This window comes from Empidonax traillii, unplaced genomic scaffold, assembly GCF_003031625.1.
Source record: "Empidonax traillii isolate 1590-97213 ecotype Southwest subspecies unplaced genomic scaffold, ASM303162v1 scaffold178:size2223814, whole genome shotgun sequence".
Taxonomy (NCBI): Eukaryota; Metazoa; Chordata; class Aves; order Passeriformes; family Tyrannidae; genus Empidonax; species Empidonax traillii.
In genome coordinates, this window is record NW_020955371.1 from 1,675,688 (window position 1) to 1,699,253 (window position 23,566).

The 23,566-nt window shown below is 40.7% G+C and overlaps 1 protein-coding gene across 2 annotated transcripts in view; it reads left to right on the forward strand.

Moving 5' to 3' along the window:
- Nucleotides 1-1,063: 1,063 nt before the first annotated feature.
- ESYT2 (extended synaptotagmin 2) overlaps nucleotides 1,064-23,566 on the forward strand; it is a 77,514-nt gene continuing 55,011 nt past the window's right edge. The window contains exon 1 of one of the 2 annotated variants that reach the window (XM_027886124.1): nucleotides 1,064-1,503. In XM_027886124.1, the coding sequence (XP_027741925.1) occupies nucleotides 1,153-1,503 (351 nt within the window). In that variant the 5' untranslated portion in view covers nucleotides 1,064-1,152. The remainder of the gene's footprint in view (nucleotides 1,504-23,566) is intronic. The other variant, XM_027886125.1, reaches the window with a different exon arrangement.

Here is a 23,566-nt window from a genome sequence, read left to right on the forward strand (position 1 = left end):
AGCTATTTAAAGCCAAAAAAAAAAAAAAAAAAAAAAAAAAAAAAAAAAAAAAAAAAAAAAAAAAGGAAACCCCAAACAAAAACCCAACAAACTCCTGGTAAATGCTGAGTTTAATCAGCGAGCACGTACCAGCAAACTGATTAGACACAGCTAAGGACAAGCAACAGCTGCCCCTTACGAAAGTGGTGGCTACAATAAAGTTACTAAAAACATAAAGGAATGATAGGAGGAATGATGTGGGAACCAGGTGCTATTATGTAAAGGGGATACAGGACACAAGCCTGTTAAAAAAATCACCTCTTTCAGTTTAAGATATAAGGGCTTACAAATCCCAAGATTGATGGTGCCACCCCCAGTACTCGTGTGCGCTAACAAGATGACAGAGGAGGCAGCTTTATCTGAGGATATACGAGCAGACCTTCAGGAAATACCTGTTGAGACTAAGGTGCGGGGTGACCTGCCCCTGGCTCCCCTGAGTTATCGATCAGTCGATCCTTTAGTAATGCCCCTCAGCAGGGAAACAGAGAGAAACACGAAGGGTCACCGAGGCGTGTGACAGGTAGAAATCATCCAGCCGCATATGCGACTGGAGAGAGTGGTGTGCTTTGCTTGTGAGGGAGCGCACACACACACACACACACACACACACTCTCCTTGGCGTGCTGCTCCTGCTCCCGCCACTCAGCAGGGCCCATTTCCTCGCGGCGGCCCCCGGAGCCGCGCTCCCCTCCCCACACTCCCGGAGGCCGCGCAGCCCCTGGGCGGAGAGGTCTGAGCCTCACCGGTGTCCCGCGAACCCGCGCTCCCCAGGGCAGGCCTGGAGGGAGGGATGAGCGAGCGGCGGCGGGTAGGGAGCCGCGGCCGCCCGGGGCGGGGGAGGTGTCGGGGCAGAGGCGTTCGTGCGGCAGTGGCGCCAATAGCGGCGGCCGGGGCCGGGACGCCTCCTCCCGGCGGCGGCGGCGGCCGGGCCGGCAGAGCCCGGAAGCGGCGGCGGGCGGTGCCGGAGCGCGGTGAGCGGGGCCGGGCGCGGGATGCGAGGAGGCGCCGCCGCCGCCGCCCTGCCCCCTGCCCGCTCGCAGCCAGCGCCCCGGCAGGAGGAGGAGGAGCGGCGGGAGGAGCGGCAGCAGCAGTAGGAGCTGCCGCTGCGGGAGCATGAGCGGGGCCGCCGCTAAGCAGCCCCCCGGCGCGGGGTCCGCCGCGGATCCCCCCGCGGAGAAAGCGGCGGCTGCGGAGCCGGTGCAGGAGCCGCCGCCGCTGCTGAGCGTGGACGTGACGGGCTTGGTGTCGCAGTTCGCGAGGAGCTTCGTGCTGATCTTCCCCGTGTATGTGCTGGGCTACCTGGGGCTGAGCTTCAGCTGGGTGCTCATCGCCCTGTGCGGGCTTTTCTGGATCCGCAGGCACCGCGGCGGCAAGAGCTCCCGCCTGGGCCGGGCGCTCGCCTTCCTGGAGGACGAGGAGGAGGCGGTGCGGCTCAGCGTCTCCTCCGCGGATCTGCCTGCGTGGGTGAGTGGCCAACACCCCTCGGCGCTGCCGGGAGCACCCGCCGGGCCGGGCCCTGCTCCCTCCCCGCGGCGGTGCCCCCTCCCCGGGTTGCGCCACAGGCCGGAGGCCGGAGCCCCAGAGCCGGCCTGGCGGGGAGGGAGGGAGCGAGCGGGTGAGGACAGGGCATCTCCCGCGCCCCACGGCTGCTCGCCCCGGTTCGCCAGCCTCTCCCGAGGCTCGGTGTCCAGCGGCGGGAGCGGGCGGGCAGTGTCGCTTCCCTCTCTCCTTCCCTCTGCCGGGGTGGCCTGTCTCTGTCCCCGTCCCCGCCGCCGCTCCGTCAGCCCCGCGGCGCTGCCGGGCAGTGACAGCCCGAGCCTGCCATGGCCAGGGTTTCCCTCGCAGAAATAAACTTTACCGCAGGGTTTGGGTTTCTCTCCCTTCAGGTGCCAAGTGACGCGCACGGCTTGGCCGTGGCGAGGTCTCTACAGCGCTCGGATGTCGCGGCTCGGGCCGTTTCTTGCAAAGTTGAGATGAGAGACAAGGCAGACCTGGGTTTTAACGCTGTCAAGGTTTTCAGTAAAGTGTTACCTAACAGAGAGTGACATAGAAATGAGGTGGTGTTTCTGAAAGGTTTCAGGGCTGTAACGTGAGGACTGAGGTGCAGGGGCTGCGATCGCTTTAGTTGTGCATTTATGTGGTGAGGTTTTTAAAAGACTTTCTCTGAATCTTCCCCTGAAAGTTTTAGGCTTTCTAATAAGTCTTCAGAATTACCGTTATTTATTTTATTTTTTTTTTTAGCTGAAATCAGGCTTCAAAGTTGAACTCCTTTGCTTTGTAAATCCTACTTTGGAGGATTAACAGTGTTTTGGGTAGGGCTGACAGCCCAGTGCCAGTGCGCATCCAGGCCTCCCTGTGCCCTGCACTGGCCCTGGATGGGCTGTGTGGAGCTCCCTGCTCACATCCTTTCCTTACCTGAAGCCTTGAGGGTTTCTGTCAATTCTTTCTGTGCTTTGCTGAGTACTTTCTGCTCCTCAGCTGTGGCCATCAGCATCTCTGCCAGGGACTGTTCTTCACAGTGACTGTGCATCGGGCACCATTGAGGTGATAAGAATCCAGGTAGCTGTTTTCATGCTATCATATTGCAATGCCTGTTGTGACCTGTCCTACCTCTACTGAGGAAGTTATAGAATAGGCTGTAGTGGGTAGGTGTCAGATGGGAGTGTTTTACTCCTGCTTGTCATATTTTTCACCAAAGTTCCAGTGGAAGATAGTGTGCAAGAGAGATTAAACGGTTTTACCACTTGAAGATGTGAGTCTCAAATAATGCAGGTAACAGCTCTTATGTTAGCTCTGTGTTGTGTTTGGTTTCCTTCCCTGTAATCACGCAGCAATGTAGTGAAAGTGTTCTGACTTGATGCATTTAAAATGAATTAGCTGTATCTAGATTTGTTGTGGAGGGCTGTATATAGAAACTATCTGCTGGTAACTAAGCCAGTAGATATTCAAGCTTAGTGCTGCACATAAGTTTTATTTCCAGGCGCAATTTGTTACCTTTGATAAAATGTCAATTAATTTCTCTGTTGAGTTGTCCAAATAACTAAACGTTAAGGGGCCTCTTGACTGAAGTCAGAGGCAAAAAAATGGTAGAGAGGAATGAGTGCTGGCTGCAAGCACCTGCATATAGTGTGGCATTGTGTGGAAGCATCTGATCAATATGCAGTGTTTCCCCAAAAACGTGAACTTCTCACACACCAGCTGGCAGAGATATTGTAAATCATTGTTGGTTGGTTTTGGGTATAGGGTGGTTTTTGTTTTTTTTTTTTTCCTTCCTCTTTATTCATCTTTTAAAATTTTAAAGGTCATGGTTCCTTTCCTTTCTGCTGGCACATATGCTGTATTCTGGAAGCATCATACTTCCAAATAAATGTAGCTTCCAGATTAAATGCAGTCTGGAAAAGGAAGAGTTCTGAACCCTGAAGGCCCACTTAAATCAAAAGTAGTCTTCAGTGTCCGCTATCAGAGTCATTAAAGTTTATATGAGTCTTTTTGCTGCTTCTGTATCTTGAAAAACTGCTGTTTTTCTTCCTTCTGCAATAGTGTGTTGTCTTGGAGATTCATGGATTTTGTATTTCCAGTAAGAGCTAATGGATGGTATATGGAGCATTACATCTCTTTAATAGGTATCTATTTTATCCACCTTAATGCAAACTCCACACTGAGTGTGTTCCCTTGGTTTCTGGTCAGGGAAATAAACTTTAAATGACTTGAGTAGGACAGTGCTATGTTTTAAATATTGGAAATGTATTTTGCCCTTCTGAGACAGAGACTGAGATGTAATAAATCATTTTTCAACTCCAAACATTTATTTGACACGTGGTATCTTTCTGAGTTCTTGATTGGAAAAGAGCTTTAGCTTTATGTGTGATTTCCTCCCTACCCCACCTACCTTGGGATTGGCTGCTGCTTTAGTGGCTCATGTTAAGTACTCAGTAATACTGCATTGAGTTACTTATTTTTAAGAGAGTGACTATTTCAGGAGAATTTTTTTCTGCTGGCAATATGCTCAGTTGCAGTTTGAAAGTGATACTGTTGTGCTATCACACTAGAGTTTGTAATGTTAATTATTAGTTTCCTAAATTAGATCTATTTCTTCCATAACCAGGTGGTTATACAGTAGGAATATTCTGTACTGTGCATGTAAAATGAATTAATTCAACATGAGTACAAGTTATGTATTTTAAAAGGTCAGCACTGAATTATCTAAAAGAAGTACATGTAAAAAGATGTTGCAGTTACTGTCTTATTTTTTTAAGATCTGTACCAATAGACTTGCTAAAATAGTTAAAACTGCTGCATTTTTGGAAGATATTATGGATTATATAGGGTGGGAGGGAGCAGAGGTGGGTGCTTTGGTAAATAATTTAAAACTAAGTAGCTTAACTTAAACCAAGAGGGAATTGGAGATCAAAGTGGTCTTTCAAAAAAGGCATTTTAAGACATGATAAGGTCTTTAAATGAAGACATTTCCCCTTTTCTTAGCAACATTTTAATGCACCTGATGTATTTTATACTGAAATGTATGTAATTTAGATGCAGACATATAGGAAAAGTGGCACTTTAAGTATTGCTGTTTACAGGATTGAAGATAGGAAACCCGGGCTCTAAATTTTTAAAGGCCGGATATCATGTTGCTTTTTAAGACAGTAATGAAATTTCATAATCTAAGTGATACAGCAAACTTGCTTCGTTCTTTCTCAGAACAACCAAAAAAGTTAATCTGATTTTGCCATTTTAGGGGTTTTGGTTACTTAATGTGACTTTTATCACATGCCAACATATGTTCGACATGTTTTTGGGTTAGTGAAACTTTGACTCCTGTTTCTTCAACATACAGATAAAAAGCTGTGCTGAATTTGTTTTCCCCAGATTAAATGTAAATTTGGCCTGGTACCAGGAGCTGTATCTCTGTGCAGTCTGTCAGCAATCAGCAGGCGACCAAAATAGGAACAAATCTTAGTATTTTTAAAAAATTGATTCTGAAAACAGATTTAGACAATTTTTTTTGTACCCCTAAGCATGTATTATTCAGGAGCTGAAATAGTGGACATGATTATAGTAAAAGTACTGCCATATTAAAACATTAATCACAAGTCTGCTGTGGCATTTTGGGTCCTATGGATTTGCTTAAGTTTCTGCTCTAGATTGGAGTGATTTGTAGGCTTTTTCCCCACTTCTTTTGTTTTGTCATCTATTTAAAAAAAGGAAAGAGCCTGCCTAAACCTAAATAGATGTCTGCTCACCTTTTTAGCTAAACTGATACAGAGTCCTATTGTTAAGAAATTTGGTGAGTCTTCCTTCTCTGGGGAAGTTGTATGAAATTCTTGCATTATTGTAGGTTACCACTGAATTGCTGTCCCATCACTACCCCTTGAGGGGGGAGGTAATGTCAGCATATACCCTTTTTACTTGATGCTGATATATAACTACATAATCAATACAATGATTATCACCCCATGTTTTGTTGAGTGTTTTTGTGTTGGTGATGTCCAGTAAAGCACGACTTGAGTGGTCGTTGGATGTTTCTTAGTTGAATGTTGAACAAACTGAAGTGTTTAAGGGGTGGGAAGCCATTCTGACTAAAAACAGACTTCAGAAAGCATGTGTGAAAAAGGAAATTGGGATTTATAACTGTAAAAATTATTTGTATTTAGACTTGTTTTAGAATAAAATAGGGATATGTACTTTTCTCCCTGCACCAAACCGTTCCATGAGCTTCCTGACAGATGCTCCAATTTTATGGTTAGAGCAACAAAAACTGTTTTTTATGGGTATTGGAAAGGCAGAGCCAGCGTTTGTGGAAGAAAACTGGTTAGGTAGCTCTAACTGCAGGATCACACCTGTACTGAGTGACATTTGCAGAGAGGGTTGAGGTGATGATGCTCTTATGTGTATTTGATACGAAGATTTCTGATTGATTTAGAATCAAGCTTGCTAACTGGATCTTAGGTAGATAGTTCAGGCCAGGAATCTCCAAAGAATCCTCTCTGATGGACATTAGGTATGTACTCAGTAAACCTGATAATCAAGTGGACTTGTGCAATACAATGTGTTTTTATTTGCCATAGAACAAAAAGATGTTCCTCTTAACTTCTAATTACACCTTTTGTTAATGGTGTTACTGGTGTAGCTGTGGGAACTGTGGGTTGGGTTTTTATACAGCACACTGAAATATGAAGACACTGAGGTATTGGGATATGTTCCTCTGATCCTTTTCCAGCTGTTAGTTGGGCATGTTAGATTGAACTCACCAAGGGGGGATTTATAAGAAAAATTATTCCCAGGTACAGTTATTTAATGCCAAGCAGGATCTAATCAGTTTTGATGGGGAGCAGACGTGTGCTCTGGACTGGCAGCCTGCATCTGGGAAGTATGAAGAGGAGTGAGTAAGAACAGAATAACAACTTGTGAGTACTTAACAACTGAAGTCCACGTCCTCCTTCTGCCTGATTATTTTTCGTTTTACACTGCCTTCTGTTGTAGGTGATTCCTAGTGCATGAATACATACAGATGTGTGTTGTGGGTTGTGTGTGTGTTTGTGGTTGGGTTTTGTTTTTAAAGGAAGAAGTTTAATTTCCTTCAGTGTTACTGCAGTTAAGGTAACATGGGTGACTTCCTAAGAGTACCCCATAGTTAGGAGACGTGTGAGTGATGGCTCTGGGAATGCAGAACCAGAGGGAAAAGAAGGCATGTTGGACAGTGGATCATATCTCCCTGTTTCTCAGAGTTTTCAAAATGAGTGTGTTAAAGCTGTGCTGAGATGGTGCCTGTCCCAGAACACCTTCTCTCACGTAGTACTGTGGTAAGAGCCACCGTGTGACTCATGTAAAGATCCCTTTCCAGAATATTTCTGGTCGAAAGCCACACGCTGAGTTGATGTTTATGAACATGGTATCAAACTACTAAAGAAAAATATTACACTGAAAGTATTATTATGCCTCTTGAACTGTTTGAAGGTGCCACAAGCCTTCTGAATATGTATGTATCCTACATTCTTTTCTCATATAACAAAGTATTGTTACATAAAAATTATTACTGAGTTTTGGGACTACTGCAAAAGTGTTCTTTAAATCTGCAGATTTTCTGAATAACCGAGGAAGATGCATCAAGTATTTTTAGGTTTCTGTTGTTGTTTTGGTTATTTTTATATTTTTTTGGATGTTTTTTAATTTTGCATTTCAGTTACTAGTGTTTTTTCCATTCCTGAGCAGCTTTGCATATAAGGGCTGGCCCCACTTTTACCATATTTGAAAATGTGGGAGTCATAAAGATCTGGTCTATAAAGACTGAATTTTTATGGAGGGGGAAAAAATAAATTCCAGAGTTAGAGTCAGCCTCTGCTGCCCCCTTTACAAGATTTTTCTCACTGTAAATTACTACTCTGTTTTGAGATTGCTGGCACACCACAGTGTAGTTGGATATGCATTCTAAGATTTTTTTAATTTGTTGGGTTTTTTTGCATGAGAGCCTAGTGGGAAATAAAGTTGAATCAGGGTTATTGTGAAAACATTTTCATTGTAGTTTAACGTAACGAAAGCCTGTTCTATAAATTTGAAGTATTCAAAACAATTCTTTGGTGTCCTGTTCTTGTTCTTTAAAATGAAACAAGAGACGGCATTTTGTTTCTGGTAAAATAAAATTATTTGGCTTAAATAATTTGGTTTATATTAAAATTTATCTTCCATTTATCAAATCATTCCCTAGTTCTCTAGTTGCTAAAATTGCCTCCAGCATAACTTCTTTTAAGCTTAGCAACAGTTTTATGCTGACCATATGCCTGTACTGAATCTAAGGTGTGGGTTTGTGGAAACTGTTTTTTAAAACAATACCAAGTTTCAAAAGAATGCTAATTTTTAAATATCCTCTGTAGTGTCTGAGACTAGTTTATCAGAGCCTTACAGTAGTACCTCTGACTCTGAAAGTAGCAATTACTGATTGTGAGTGAACCTCTGTGAGTGATACCTCTTTAGTGTATCTCAATATGTAGTTAAAAGGAAATCAGTGAAAGATTGTGATTCTTCTGGGTGGATTACAGAAGTGATAGATTTGGTATGAGACATTATTAGTTTCCATTCAGAGTTTCTTTGACCTGTGGTGTCTTCCTCTTTGCTTTTCCTTATGCTTGGACAAAAAAAATTAAATCCAATAATACCCTTTGCTAAGGAAGTTTAGAATGGACACCCCACCAGCAGCTTTGGAGCTCTTCTGTGGGCCAGCAGAGGCCAGCGTCCAGAGTTTATGTTACCAGGGTTGAAAGGCCAGCAGAATTTCAAATGCAGTATGACTAGAGCTGCTTTTGCATATTCAGGGTAAATACTGCACCACTTCAAAGAAGAAAGTTAAATCCTTATCTTTGGCTGGTGTTTGTGAACACTTAATGAAAATAAAGGATATACAGAGCTGGACTATTCAACATAGAAATAAATGTGAACAAGAACAGTGGGGAAACAGGATTTTGATAAGAAGAGGGGAGACCATTTTTATTTTAAACAACTGTTTGAATTCAGTACATTGTGAAACTGAACTATTTGGAGAGGTCTGGCATTTTGTCATTTGTATAACTTTTGAATCATATGGCACTTTGATATTTCTGGGTAAGTTTTGTTTCACTTGAATGAGAATAGAATTCTGTGAAGTTTGGAAAGAAACTGTTGGATGAGAAATAAGGGGGACGAATTAAATCAGGAATTTGCTGAAAGTGACCGTGTGTGAAATGGTAGAAGCCAGATGCCGGATTTATGTGTTTGACAGAGTTTGTAATTTGTCCAAGATGGCATGAACTGACCCAGGACCCCTCTTTGGTCCCATCTGCTGTGCACTAAATGCTTTTCTCATTTTGTAATAAAAAAAACAAGAAAGAATTGGACTACACTTGCATTTCTTAGACAGTCATAACAACTCTTTTGAGGAGGCTTTGACTCACTGGATGAGATTAAAATTCAGTTGGGACGATGATAGCATAATTAAAGATGTATGCGTTTGTTTTTTTAATAACCAACTTAATTTTTTTTTCCTGGCATGTGCAGCTTTCTCTTTGTTTTGATTTCACAGAAGTTCCTTTTATTATATTTTTAGTGTATATTTTGTGACTTTCCTTAGCTGGCAATAATGGATTGTCAGGCCTGGAAAGTAAGGTTGTACAAACTTGCCCCATCAGCTAGTGAAGTAGCTGATAGTAGGTTTCTTCTACTTTGACTAGAATTAGTCCATATTTAACTTCCTTTATAAGGAAGTCCCATTACAAAAGTGAGGTTCAAGAACTTAGGGGTGTGTTTTAAACCAGCTAGCTAGCCTTGCCAAATCTGTTCCACTTGCCTCAGCTTTTCAAGATACTTCTTGATCTTTTGTTCCTTGATATAGTCCTGTACAATCCCCATCCTAATGTCAGGCTTACTTTTGTTCCCTCTGTGCTTCCTGTGATATGGTTAAAAGTTAGAGGAGCAGTGAGAATTTTAAAGCTTTTCCTACTGATGGTTCTTTCTTCATGAGAATGTAAATTTTGTTTGTAGGCTTTCCTCTGCGCTCATGTGTTCTTGTTGCAGAGAGAATCCGGGGGGTGGTGGTGGTGGTGGTTAGTGAAGGGACTGATCCTGCAGTTTCAAAATGAAGTAAATGGGCACTCCTGACAAAAAGGATGTTCTGCATCCAACTGCACTTTCCCAGTGCCCCCTTGTGCCAGCATTAGAATTTACTTGGCCAAGTAATTGTAAGTTTTCTGCCAAGTTTGGTGTTCAGCTGGATCCATTTCATGAGTTTACTGTGCGACCACACAAGTGCCAGTGCCTGCAAAAGGGAGGAGCTGGAAGCTGTGGTCAGGTTGGAACTGAGATGGGACAATGGGCTGCATAAAGAGGCCCTTCTTAGACAGAGGTGGCAAATAATGGTGCTGAGGTGTCTTTGTGGGGAAGCAAAGTTTGAACTTGAGCTGTTTATAATGTCAAATTGCATAGCTAACTTCTTTTATAATGTTTCAACAGACCTGTTAACATATCTAATCATCAAGCATATAAATTCTCAATGTTTTGATACAACTTAAAAGTTGGCCCTGTTCTTAGTGCGCTGTTGGACTGGATGAGTTCCTTCCAACCTGCATTACTCTATCATTTTTCTTTTTGTTTTAAGCTGTCATTTAAATTAGCTTTCAGTCTCCAGTTGTGGCTTACAAATGATAAGACATCTTTTCTGCATTGAATACCATTATTTACTTAAATATTAAATATACTAGTAAAAAATATTAAAAAAGGCTATCTTTAGAGAGGTGTTTTGTGGGAGATAGTGAGACTTCTTAAGTCATTCAAATACCTCTCAACTAAATAGCTAGCATTAAAATTCTGTGCAGAAAATTGCTGAAACACACAATTTTTGAAATGAAACTCTAGTTATATAATTAACCTTTAGAAGACAAGCATTCCCATATAATGAGTCATTGCACAAAGTTTTGTCTGCTACACCCTGAGATGACTACAGAATTCTCCTTAAGAGCTGAAAATGTGAGACAGGACTAGCGGTTTTCAGCTGGAGCAGTCTGGAATGATGTACCAAGAAGTTGTTACTATACTAGAAATACTAAACTAGTTTTACTTGGCTGAAAATAACTGTCATATGACAGACAAGCCTTGCATTGTCATTTGGCTGTCCTTATCATATAGCAGCATGGGGCAAGTTTACATTCGTTCAGTTGCAGCACTTTCACCTGAGAGATTAATATTTGCAGTGTAAATTGCGTAACTTTTCTCGTTTCTATGCCTGAAAACTGTATTTGAGGGAGTCTGGTACAGACTCTTGCACTATTGTTTTCATGACCTTTGTTTGCATTCCTTTAGTTAGATACCGGCTCACGTGAATTATCCAAACCGACTGAAATAGTCTCCTTTGGGGAAATTTTGAAAGGTGCACCACCAAATGTAAAATTAAATGTAGTGACGATGCACTGCCTTCTGTTCTGTCACTGCCAACCTTAGCAGGAAGGTGGGAAGAAAGCGAGTGAATGTCTGAGAGTGCGGTGTCTTCCTGTTTCATTTTTAAAAGTAAACACAGGGTATGTTGAGGCATGAAGGTGGCTGTAAAACCTTGATTGTTCCAATTTCAATTAATTAGGCAGTGTTACGACCCACACTTCTGCTCTCAAAGTTTGTAAGGGATCTTTTTTGAAATAGGTTACTTAAAAAAAAAAGGATTGTGGGGAGGAAAACATTGCAGGGAGAACTGAAAGGGAACTTCCCAGCTCAGGAAGCTCCCAGTTGGCTTTGTAGTTAAGCATTATTGCTGCTTCTTTGTAGTGCATGGTTCTTTATGTCTTATTGCAGATCTGCAAACCTTGATAGGACAAAACCTCTCTATCTGTGCTTTCTCAGATGCTCTTCTTCACATAACATATTCTGAAACTAGTGAATAAGTTTACAGCTTTATATCCCAAAACTCGACAAGAACTCTTGTGGCATTTTTCTGCAGAGTATTAGAAGACGTGCTCTGATCTGTGAGTTTTTGTGCAGGCTTATAGGGCAGACTCTCAGGACTTGTTGGTAGCATGTTTGAGCTGTCTGCGTGTTTCAGGCAGACTGTTAATGTAATGAATGTATGATACTTCAAATGAGGAAATGTCTTTTCCTAATTTGTTAATTTTTCGTAGTGCAGTAAGCTTGCTGGTCCAGAATTTTGAAAACTTGTAATTTGTTTTGATGCAAGACTTCCTTCCTCCCCCAGGCTGTTGATTCATCTTGTTAATTGTTGAACTAGAATGCTAAATTCTCTGGTATGTGTGGCTAGGAAGTTGTCTTAGTCTAGTAATAAATTTTATGCTGCAGACTAAATTTATATTTTAAAATGCGGTGTTCCTTGCCCAGTGACTTTCTCCTAAAATACTTGAACTAGAAAAAGAACACTTTTCCACCCACCCACACTCTGCCAGTTAAATATCAAATGGCAGCCAGGAAGTGATAAGAGAGTGTTTCATGGAGGGAATAAAAACCAGTGTTCAGTCATCTGACTTGTACGTGTTATAAGAATATTCAGTGGTGATTGATAAGTTAGTTTAAATTGTAGTAATTTCTTGTTCTCTATTTGTTCATGATAATCTATATATTGGTTTAAATTTTAGGGAAAATATTTGGGCTTTTGAAAATGTTTGTGTTTCTTTTTTCTCTTTAGTGTGTGTGAGTACTGTGTTGATATGAATGTACCTAAAGTGTCCATGGTCACATGATAAAATCAGTTTTCTTACCTCTGTCACATTCATGTAAGTCTTTCTAATAGAAATTAATTTCTGTTAAATTGGGCTATGTATAAAGCATTTTAAAAAGTTGCATATAATATGTGCTTGTTTTGTTTTCAGGTCTTAACATAGATGTCTGATAACAGAAAACATTTGCCAACAGTTGTTTCTCAGTTCCTTTGTGTTTTGAAAGTTTGTCATTGTGGTTGAAGTTTCTTTCCCTTATGGGTCCTATCTTTCATGAGTTCGAGTGATCAACCAAAATGTTACCTATCTGTTAATTTTGTCACTTTGATTCACCAAAAAAGCCCTAAAGTTTTAGTCTTCTAAGCTCATTAGAGTAATCCATTACACAGAGACACAGTAACAGCCTGACAGTAGAGCTAGTTTGGGAGTCACTTACTTTACAAATGAATTTCTTATATAGGAATACAGACTTTCATTTTTCTATTTGAGAGATAAGGAACTACAGAAGTGTTCTTTTAAACAATACTTCAGGGTTTACTGATTTGCTTCCCACACACATTGGTTTACCTGCTTCCTTTTTACTGAACTTTCTCATTTTCCGGCATGGCTGCTAAGGAAGTCTGTTGTACCAGTAACACCATAACAATAAGTCTAACAAAGCTTTGAATGGAACTACAGGTTTACATGCCTGAAATTAGATGTTTTTCCTTTTTTTTTTTTTTTTTTTTTTTTTTTTTTTTTTTTTTTTTTTTTTTTTTTTTTTTTTTTTTTTTTTTTTTTTTTTTTTTTTTTTTTTTTTTTTTTTTTTTTTTTTTTTTTTTTTTTTTTTTTGCTAATGCTAAAACCTCTTGTAGTTGGCAGTTCTTGTTTGAGGCCTAATGGGCACTTTTTGAAGATGTTCAAACGTTTACCTGGGAAATAAGAATAGGAATACTTGATGGAATACTGGGAGACAGTCTGTATTGGCTCAGGTGGGAAACGTCTAAACTCTAATCTTCACCTCAAGTGAGTTTGGTATTTGGGGTGTAGAATATTTGGTGGATATTTTGTAAAACGTTTTTGGGGTGAGAAGGAGAGGTATTTGTGCTAAAGGTGTGTCACTGAACTCTGCTAAAGGGATAGAAGTGATTGTAGATTTACTTATAGTTGCTTTAAAATGTTCGTACCTGACTGAAGTAACATTGATTTGCATCTGCATCCTCAGGGAGCAAGCTGACAAACTGTAGAGTATCATTTAAGCTTCACTTTATTGTAAAGAAGTGGAAATGTATCCACTTGCCAGAGAGAGAAGATTAGTTCATCAGTGTTCCTAAATTAATGCGTTTTAAGCTCTGACAAACCACTTTGGAATTTCCTTTGCTGTAAAGTTCTGATTCTTCATTCCCATGTAACACACAAGCTTCTAGTTTAGTTGTAACCTGTAAGAACTTAGAAGGTCATTTGCTTTCTTGCTGCTGACTTGTAGTGCTTGGGGAAATGGTTTCTCTTTTTGTCAACCCCGGTCGTCTTGTGGGTTTTAATTTGTTCTAGTTTCTTCTTCCAGCAAAGTGATGAACTCCAGCTCTGCTTTCTGCTGCTGTGGTTGTTTGCATTGCCAGCCACATGGAAAGAGCATTCCTGTCTGTCATATTCCAGTGGGGAATGCAGTGTGTAAGTAAAGTTGTTCCATTAAGATCTCCCTCTGACTAAGTAAAATGGAAAAAACTCTGGTTTGGTGCAGTTCAGATTAGTCAATGACAAGGGATTTGAGATGTCACTGTTTTAAAAGAAAGTAACTTTATGAGCTCAAGACAATAAAAGAGAACATTTGGGGATGAGAAGCTTAAAGAACTTTTATTTTTTTTCCAACACAGTTTACAAGTTAATTTTGATTGTGGTGGTTTGACCCTGGCTGGGTGCCAGGTGCCCACCAAAACCTCTCTGTCACTCCCTTCTTCAGCTGGACAGTTCTCCAGCATGAGTCCTTCCCATGGGATACAGTTCTTCACAAACTGCTCCAGTGTGGGTCCCTTCCACGAGGTCACAAGTCCTGCCATTGAACCTGCTCCAGTGTGGGCTCCTCTCCTGCCAGGACCCTGCTTCAGTGCAGATTTCCCTCGGGGTCACAGCCTCCTTTGGGCATCCATCGGCTGTATCAGATGCAGCAAATCATATATGGCAACAGCAATGGTGGATTTGACTTCAACATCCCTTTGATGTTGAAAAGAAATAAAATTTTGGAGTTTTTTTTTCTCCTCAGAGGCTAGTTGTACATGGAAAAGCCTTTATCAAATTCTTGAAAATACTTTTTCAGCAGGAATACTGTAGTTGCAGATTAGCTGCTATTTATGCAGATTTCTGAAAATAACTGTGGCATTTTACTCAAGGGGTTGATTTCATTTTAACTGTCATCACTGCATTCTTCTAAACTCAAGTGATGTCTTTTGCAAGAAAGCTACTACATGTGATTAAGAGCTGCATACAGACCTTAGACTGCTGGAAATATCTGTGAGCTGTACAGGGCCGGGAGTCAGGCCTAAAACAACACAGCCAACAGTAAAAGCTGTAAAAGAATCAATTGCCCATTAGCACACAATGAAGTTTTGTGTAGCAAATTGAAATTTAGATACTGAACTTGGGCACCTCATTTCAGAGATGCAGGTCTCTCTCTGCCACCCATCTTCGGTGAGTGGGAAAGGGGTGAGTGGAGCTCTTTGCAGAAGGTCCCTTTTCTCTGTATGGTAAGAACCTCCAGTAATGAGGCCGTAACTTCACTGCTACTTTTTGCATGCCTAAATTTAGCAAGGAATAATTTGGGCCACAGCTGTTAGATTTTAATTAATGTGCGTAGTAAATATTCTGTTGTAGAACTTCTAAAAAAAGTGATTAGCATCTGTGGTAAAATCTGCTGAGAGTTTGGAAGCTGACAGTGACTTGGCTGCACATATTACTCCCTGCATGAGCACAGGCATTAACCTCTCCTTCAAGAGACATGCAGGCTGAAGGAGGCTCTGCTTAGGAGCAGGCAAATAAAGTGGCATTGGCATGGGCAAGATTTCTTGAAGCTACATTGTCGGCAGCTGACTGACTGTGGGGCTGCTGGCAGTTCATGTGGTTGTCTTATAAGTGACAGAAGTTTCTTCTCTCTCACAGAATTAATGTTCCGTTTGGTTTTAGGCACTGGGTGTTTGGTTTCTGCTTAGAGCTAGAATTTGCTGAACCTCAATTTAAACGCGTAGATCCACATTAATTGGAGTCTGTCTTTTTGATCAGTACAGGCATCTCCAGAGGTATCTGATGATAAGAGAATTTTCAAGACATCAGATATATCTGTCGGGAGACCCTTATTTCTCTTTATTCATGATAAAGTAGGTGTAGAGTGACTCATTTATTCTTGGACACGTTAAAGACAGAATTTTGAAAATTAAAGAGTAATGCAGCCGTTGCAATTGCCTACTGATTAATAATATTTGAATCTTAATAACTGGAAACCTTTGAAATTGCTGTTATGCAATGCATACATACATATGTTAAGCCATAGGTAGGTAAAAGGGGTTGCTGAGATGTAAAAGTAATCTTCCCATTGTCTTAAACTGCAGCCAGATCTAGTGGGTATGATCTGATTATCACAGTTTCAGCTATGGACCATGTAAGGATCTGAAGTGGGACAGTAGATGAAGGTTAAAATGCAGAAATTGTGAACTTAAGTACCAGGTCTAAACAGTCTGTAAAGACTCTTGCGTGCTTAATGTTATGATTCAGTTGTAGGCAGTATGTTTAAAAAGTGACTGACTATTGCTGTCATTCATTAAAGTGGTGTTGATTTATGATGGCTAGTTTGGCTGCTAAATGTGGAAATGAAGGAATACAGCATGTTGGTAATGGCTGGGCTAGGGGCAAAGAAACTTTCCCTGTTTGTTATGATGGAAAAACTCTTTAACAGAGTCTCAAGAGTGTTCTGACGCAGAGTATTGCAAGGCAACTATTTCAAAAGACAGGGTCAGTGATGGTTTGCAGTCATAAAATGAGAGAAAGTGTCTGTGTCTGTAGGAAGCTGGAATCTTGGGGGATGTTTCCTGGAACCAGGGCCTGAAGGAATTTTGATAGGGTGAAGGGGAGCATTGCAAGTTGACTGGGCTTTTAATTTTTATTTAGTATTTAGTATTTTTGTATTTACTCCTGATTTCTTAAAAGATGTCATCTTCTTGAAACCTGGTTGTTAATTTATTTGGTTTTCTGAAAGGCTAAAATGTTGTTTTTACACTCCATATTTACTATATGTTAGCATTATTTTTTTCCCCTTGGCTTTGTTGATTTATAAAGGCTTGTGTGGAAGGACAAGTGACTGAACAAATGTTGCTGTGTACACAAGTCAAAGGATCAATAGGACTGTCAAATATCTAGGTGTATTTTAGCTAAAAGATTGCAATATGTTTTAGTGTGTTGAATAAAAGGTACTGCCTGCCCCTTGGGTCCTCATTTACTCATTTGCTTCAATTCCAATTGAGGGGCTTCATCTTCCTTTTTGCTGCGTGTGGACTTTATTATGGTGGAAACTTGATGTGTCTGGCAGGCAGTGTTCACGTGTTTGTGGATGATCATAAATCTTGTAGTGCTGTGGATGGTGTATTTTGGTATTGAATTCACTTTCTGATGAAAATGATGGGGCAGTTCCCTGCAGACACTGCGGGTGTGGGAGATGTGCAGCTTGCTGGGTGTTACTCTGGACAGATGCCGTGTGTGCCAGCCCAGCGGCACAGGGACCCACACGTTTTCCTTGGAGGATGCGGTTTCAGTAGTGTCCTTTCCTTCTGCAGGATTTGATTTAAGTACACTTACTCTGCTTTTTCTAAAATAGCTTCTTGGATAAGAGGTGCTAAGCTCAGTCATGGGACAGATATTCCAGCTGGAAGATAAGCTGTTGAAACAGATCCTGTGGTTTGTGTGAATGCAAGAATTACAGGCTGTGGGTGCAGATTGAAAACATGCTTATAAAATCTTGTCAGTACATAATGAAATTACCTTTTCTGCCTCAAAACCATGATATTACTGGGTGGGGATTTGGGGGGGATTTTTATTTATGTTGAACATCTGTCATTTGCTGAGGACTTTTTTCCTCTAAAGTATCTTTTGTTAGCATATAGAGTAAGACTGATGTTTAAGGATGAGAATAATAGTTAAGTTAGTTGGGAGGCAGTCTGGCTTTTGGTTCCACCTTGTAACTAACAAATGATGTAGCATTCCTAAGTTTAGAAACCTGATTTAGCAGGGAGTTCTTCAGTGTCTTTCCTTAGCAACCCAGCCTAGCAAAACACATTAGAGCTGCCCTTCCTGGTCTGTACTATGGAACGGTAGCAAACTCCATGGTTTTAAGGTGGAGTTTATAAACAGAAATAGGATAATAGGTCTGCAATTGTAGGGAGTTGGAATTCAGTGGTCAGAGTATTTTCCAGTTACGTATTTCATTGGTCTTGTGTTTCTGGCATGATCCTACGGGAGGATAAGGGCTGTACTAAAACTGTAGAGCACCAGTTTTGCATTAAGCAAACTTACCTGGTACAAGGGAGTTTATAAAATGGAGTTGTCTGGGGTTTCTTGTTTTGGTTTGGTTTTTTTGGAGGGGCTGAGCATTTTCCGAAGTGGCAGGAGTGAAGCAGGATGATAGTAGCTGCTGAGGGTTACAGCTATCCTTTGCGGAAGCTTTGGGGAAGGATAACTCCATAGTGCTGGTTTGGTTTTGAGTTTTCCTTAGACATCACTTCTGATTTGCTGTGTTAGCTGGACCTTTGATCTCACCCATGGCAGAAGTTTGTGTGTTATGTGTTGCCAGTGAAATGTGTGAGATATTTTGCGTATGTTTTTCTAACAAATAACACTGTTCTGTATTCTGTGCTGAAATGCAGTCCACTGAGGGGGACAGAATTGTTTTAGAGAGGACAGAGAATTAATCTCGTGAACCTTAGAAATTTTAGTCTGTACTGATTATTAGAAATACTGAGCTATAAGAACTTGGTATAAGAATTTGGTTAAATGCTTGAAGGGAAGGAGCAGAAAGAGTTACACATGTAAGCTTGTCATGCAATACCTGATGCTATCAGGTTAACGAGGGCCTTCCTCCCCACCATTTGTTGTCACTGTGTTAACTGAGACCCAACTTAAACATTGCTGCTCTTTATGGTTTCACTTTATTAGAATGTTCTGCTTTCTGTTACTTTCTCAGTGGAGTTTTATAGTCCCAGAGATGGTTAATCACTGGGTATTTACAGGTTCCACAGAACTGCCAGACAGTCAGTCTGCACTCTTTATATGCTCTGGATTTTATGTAGTGAGTTTCTAGTGTTTCAGCTGGAAATGATACAGGAGGATTTTAAAATGCCTATTATATCTTGCATGATTTCTGATTATGTTTAAAAAAGCTTTTAATACTAAGAATAAGCTCCGACTGGGTAGTACTGATTGCAGTGCAGTATGTGGAAGTTACACACTTCACTGGTGTTGGGAGTCAGGTTCAGTCAAAACAAGAGTGTGCACTTTTTTTTTAGTGTAAGTACTATGTAATAAGCATATAAGTGCTAACTAATGAGTGTATTCTACAGACTTGTTTGACTTCTTAGGATGCAGGTTAACCCAGCTTGAATTTGCATGCCCTGATACTGCATTTTAGCTTGGGTATCACAAAAAAATTAAGCTCTCCATTTTGCTCTTTTGTATTTTCAAAGAAAAATTTGCAGTTTGCTCATTCCCAAAACAATAAAAAGGGAATGATACTTGTCATAGTTCATACAGATTTGTTTCAAATGTGTTGAGAGTTGGGGGTTACATTAAAAAAATAAAAGCTTAGCCTATAAAGATTGGGCTTCGGTACATGGAGATTTTTCATGCTAAAGACAGAGAGGAAGATTTAATCTGTCTGTGAAAGAGGAGTCTTGCAGAAGGTGGTCATTACCTTGCACATTTACCTTTCCTGAAAGCTGATGCCCATCTTAGGCCTCGCAGACAGAGTGGTTGGTTCCCTCAGGGAGATGAGCTGTGTGATCCTGTGAGTGTTAACAGGAGAGAGCTCTCCCTGCTGAGGGAACCTCAGTCCCAGTGAATCAGAGCTCCTGACTGCAGGGTGAGGAAAGCGGGTAGTGGGTCAGTGGAGTAAAAGGCGAAGGAACCTTCAGTGTTTCAGTCAAGATAGCAACAAGGGTGGCTGACAATTTGGTGCGGAGCCCAGCACTTCTTTTCAGAGCTGTAGACAGTTCAAAGGAGAGTCAGTTGTGCTGGGACACTGGTTGTATAAGCTATTTCGAAAGCCAATGTTTAGCAGTCCAGAGAGGGAAATTTTTCTTCTGTTGACTGTGAAGAGAATAAGACACTCTGGCATGCAGTGGGGTGGGAACATGCCTGGATTCTCAAGGGAACTGAAAAGGAATTTGTTAGAGAGACTTGAAAGTATAAAAGAGGTCATGTTTTTTGAAATGTGACAAATTGAAAATAAGATGCTAATGCCTTTATAATTTTATTTTAAAACTCCTAAGCTGGAATTTCAAGGTTTTAAGACTTTATTTGGAGAAGAAGAAATTAAATTACTCCTAAGAATGAAAGGGGAAAGTCAATGCCAAAAAGGAGTACTGTGGAAGGTTTTTCAAATTGTAAAATTTGGTGAGTCCTTGGAGCTGTGGTTCATCCTACGCTTTTCAGCAGTTTAAACATTTAAAATCTGGGTCTCTGCTTTCAGTAATGATTGCAGTGCTTGTGGGAATTTGGAGATGTGCTAATGTGGAGCTGTCATTAAATGTTTCATTTTGTAAACCTTAAATTAGTTGTCTTTAACCTGATGCGAGAGCAAGACTTTTATCAGTGTAAATCTAGTTCTTGATATTTTGCTTGTGTAAAGTGTTTTGCTATTCATTTTTCTGAATTTTTTTTTAATTTTTTTAGTCTGCTTGTCTCGACCTCTGGTTGGATATCAGTATTTAAAATATAATTGTTGTTGTTGCGAATGCCTGTTGAAGGTGATACTGGAAAAGGGTATCCTCCTGTCCTAAGAGTTTATAATGAATTCTGGTCCTGTGAATGAGGAAGTAGAGTAGATAAAAACACTTATAATGTGGATAGTAAGCAATCAGAATGTTAAACCTAAGTTTTTATAGTTGCCTCATTCTAAGAAGTGCTCAACAGCTTTGTGAAAGTGTGAAAAATAAATGTCAGGATATCAATCTTTTGTCAGGGGTTCTGGGTGTTGATCCCGCAGAAATAGAAGCCATTAAAATGTTCCTGCAATTCTAATGCCCCCTTATACCTTCTACATTATTATTATTATTATTATTAATATCCTGTTGCAGTCCAAACTGAGCCCTGAAAACTTAAAGTCCTTTTAGAGCTGGAAAGTAGAAAATAAATGTGAACACAGCAATCCAGGAAAAATTACAAGATACTAAACTGCAGTGAAAATAAAGTAGCTTGGTTACAGAGCTGACCTCATCTCTATATTGAAGCCCAGGTTATGATATATAGTATTATTATACTAGTACTTGAAGATTATTCTAAAATTAGGCTGCTCTAGAAGATGAACATCTAGTAGAGGACTGAAGGCTTCCGGTTTTCTGTTTAGAAGGAGGTAACAGCTGAGCAAAGAAAACCTACGTGGTCCCTCCCTCTGGCACACATATTGTGCTGTGCTTAGGGTAGATTCTGCATCCAGATACAACAGAAACCTATGCCAGTGTAATTCCAGGTGTTGGGAAGGAAATTGTGTAACTTCTAGTGGTAAAGCAAGAGTTTTTTGTTTCATGTTCTTCAGGTGATTAAGCCAGGATGTTTCTGGAAGTTAATGATGATCAGTTTTTAATTTCTAGGCTGAACCCTTTTCCTCAGGTTGGGGCTGCAGAGGCTGAGTGTCAGGCTAGAAGTAGGATTTCCCAGTTCCCTTCCTAGCAGCCTACTGTTCTGTCACTCTTCCAGAGCAGCTGCCTATCCTGGAGGATTTTGTTATGGAAAGCTGCTGCTAAGTAGGAGGTTTCTGGGTGACTTTGTATTGTGGCGTGCCTGTTCCATCTCTGCAAAAATAGCAGCACTTAGGCAAATTTTATCCAGTTTTTTGTACTGGTGAGTTAAACTGTTGGAAAGTAATGCAGTTCTTACAAGCCTCGCTGCCACTCTGAGTGAAGCATATTTAATAGATGTTGAAGTGAAAGATATGTATGGAAAAATAAATCTGCTGTGCTTGAAATGGCTCAGCATCCTTCAGTTCTTAATTGCAGGACTTGCTTCTGTGCTGCTGTTTCATATCAGAGCTGTGGAGCCTCTTTTAGATAGAGTCTTTCTTTTGCAAATACAGCATTATTTTGCATTGCCAAAGACATTATTTTCCATAGAAATTGGGGGACTGTCCAGGTGAGAATATATTGGTGGTGGTGCAGGGCTGCAGAGGGATGGATTCTGAATCCTCAGCTGTCAAAACTTTAAACTGACCAGTTTTTTTTTTGGCTGATAGCAAAAATTGGAGGATTGTTAATTTTGTAAATGCCATCCCTGTGAATTCTCTAATGAGAAGGAAAACAGAGAGATAACTTTCTCAATTACAGTCCTATGTATGTATTTAGTATATAATATATTTTTTAAAACAACCTAAGCAAAGTAGCATCTTTGTGTTATTTAAATGAGAAATATAGGTATGTTTGTAGTCATTGGTAAAATGTAAAAATGCATTAAATATTTTGAAGTTATTTTATGCTTTAATTCTAGCACAGCAGAAAAAAGGCTGGATGTGGGATCTGTCTGTGTAGTTTGGGCTTTACTGAGATTCAAATGGTGTGTGTGGGTAATGGTGGCTCTTCTTACGGTGCTGCTGCCAATTGGCAGCATTTTAGAAAGGCCTGTTTTGGGCTAGTTTAGCCTGACTTTAAAAGACACAGCCTGTGTGCTGCTAGTAATTTTCCTTGTCTCCCAGGTATGGTATCTATGAATGTATGTTAGGAAATATGTCCTTCAGGACATACCCGGATGCTGAAGTGTCCTGTGAACTGCTCAGTATGTTAGGCCTTTCTCATAGATCTGTAAGAAGCAGTGGAGAAAAACAGAGGTAACAGAAGGCTGCAAGGAAATAAAACTTTCAATACCATATAAAGAATCTCAGTTTTATTACTTGAGGTGTATTAATTTAATTGTAGTAGCTTTCCTGTGTTAGCATTGAACCCTGGAGGGGTTGAAAAGCCGTTTGTTCCAGAGTTTCTACAAGCACCAGCTTGTTTTGTGTTTAATTGCTATGTTGGTGAAGAAATTACTTTTCACCTTGGTGCTCACAGTGACTCTGAGGCAGTGAGGAATATGGGAGCGATCACACTGGAGAACTTGTTCTGAAAGCCATCTGTAATTTGTTGTGGCACCTCACGGGACTCGCTGAACTGATAGAGGTAGCTCACGTGAGATGGCAGTATTTGTGCTGTGCAGTGTTTTGGGAACATTTGGTGAGATACCAAGTATGTGTTTCTAGTGCCACTCTGTCTTATAGGTGCAAATCTGACTCGAAGGGCACATAATTACTTTTTTTTTGTAAAGGATTATTTTGTTTTCCAATGTGTTGTCCAAGCACTTAAATGGCTTATGTTCCAGTTTATAAATAAGTACAGTCCTTAACCTTGCTTGGTGTTACAGCTGTTTCTTCCATTCCACTTTCCACTTTTTCCAATATGTTTTGAGGGTTTAAAATGATCAGAGAGCCATGGCAAAAACTCTGGGGCCCTTCCCCACCTCCTTCATTGCTGTATCTTTGTGTGTTTGTGTGCAGATCACCTGTAGTGATTCTCAGGGAAACTGCTTCAAGAGTTGTTGCTTAATCCCCATACTGAAAACATGCAGCTTTTGCAATGCTGATCATGAATTTTGCTGTGCAAAGGCTAGTCATTTTAATATATTTAAAACTGCAAACACAAAAAATGCATCCCAAGGCATGCTAAACAGAAACAGAGTCAGGTTACCAGAAGTAATGGAAACAGCAGTTGTTTGTTAATTTAGGAGTAAGGGCCTGTGGTTAACTGTAGGATTTTTTGAGGAACCCTCATTATTAGCATTTACCTTTCTCTTTCAAGAATACTGAATCCTGCAGTTCTACAACAGTAAATATTTTTTGAGATTTTCCTTGTAATTCAGAAGATGAGAGCTGGAGTATTTCTGGCATTGGCAAATGTTAGGAAAATTACTAGGATTACCCTGGAGGTGAATTATTGAAGTGACAGGAGACAGCCTGGCTGCTCTGTTTTCCCTTCCAGCCCTCCCTTCTTTACCTCCTGTCAGGAAGGAGCAGCCATCCCCCAGTGTGTGTTTCTAGGTAAGCCTCTTCAGGTTGTGTTAAGTAGCAGAAGACTGCATCGATTCCTCTGTGG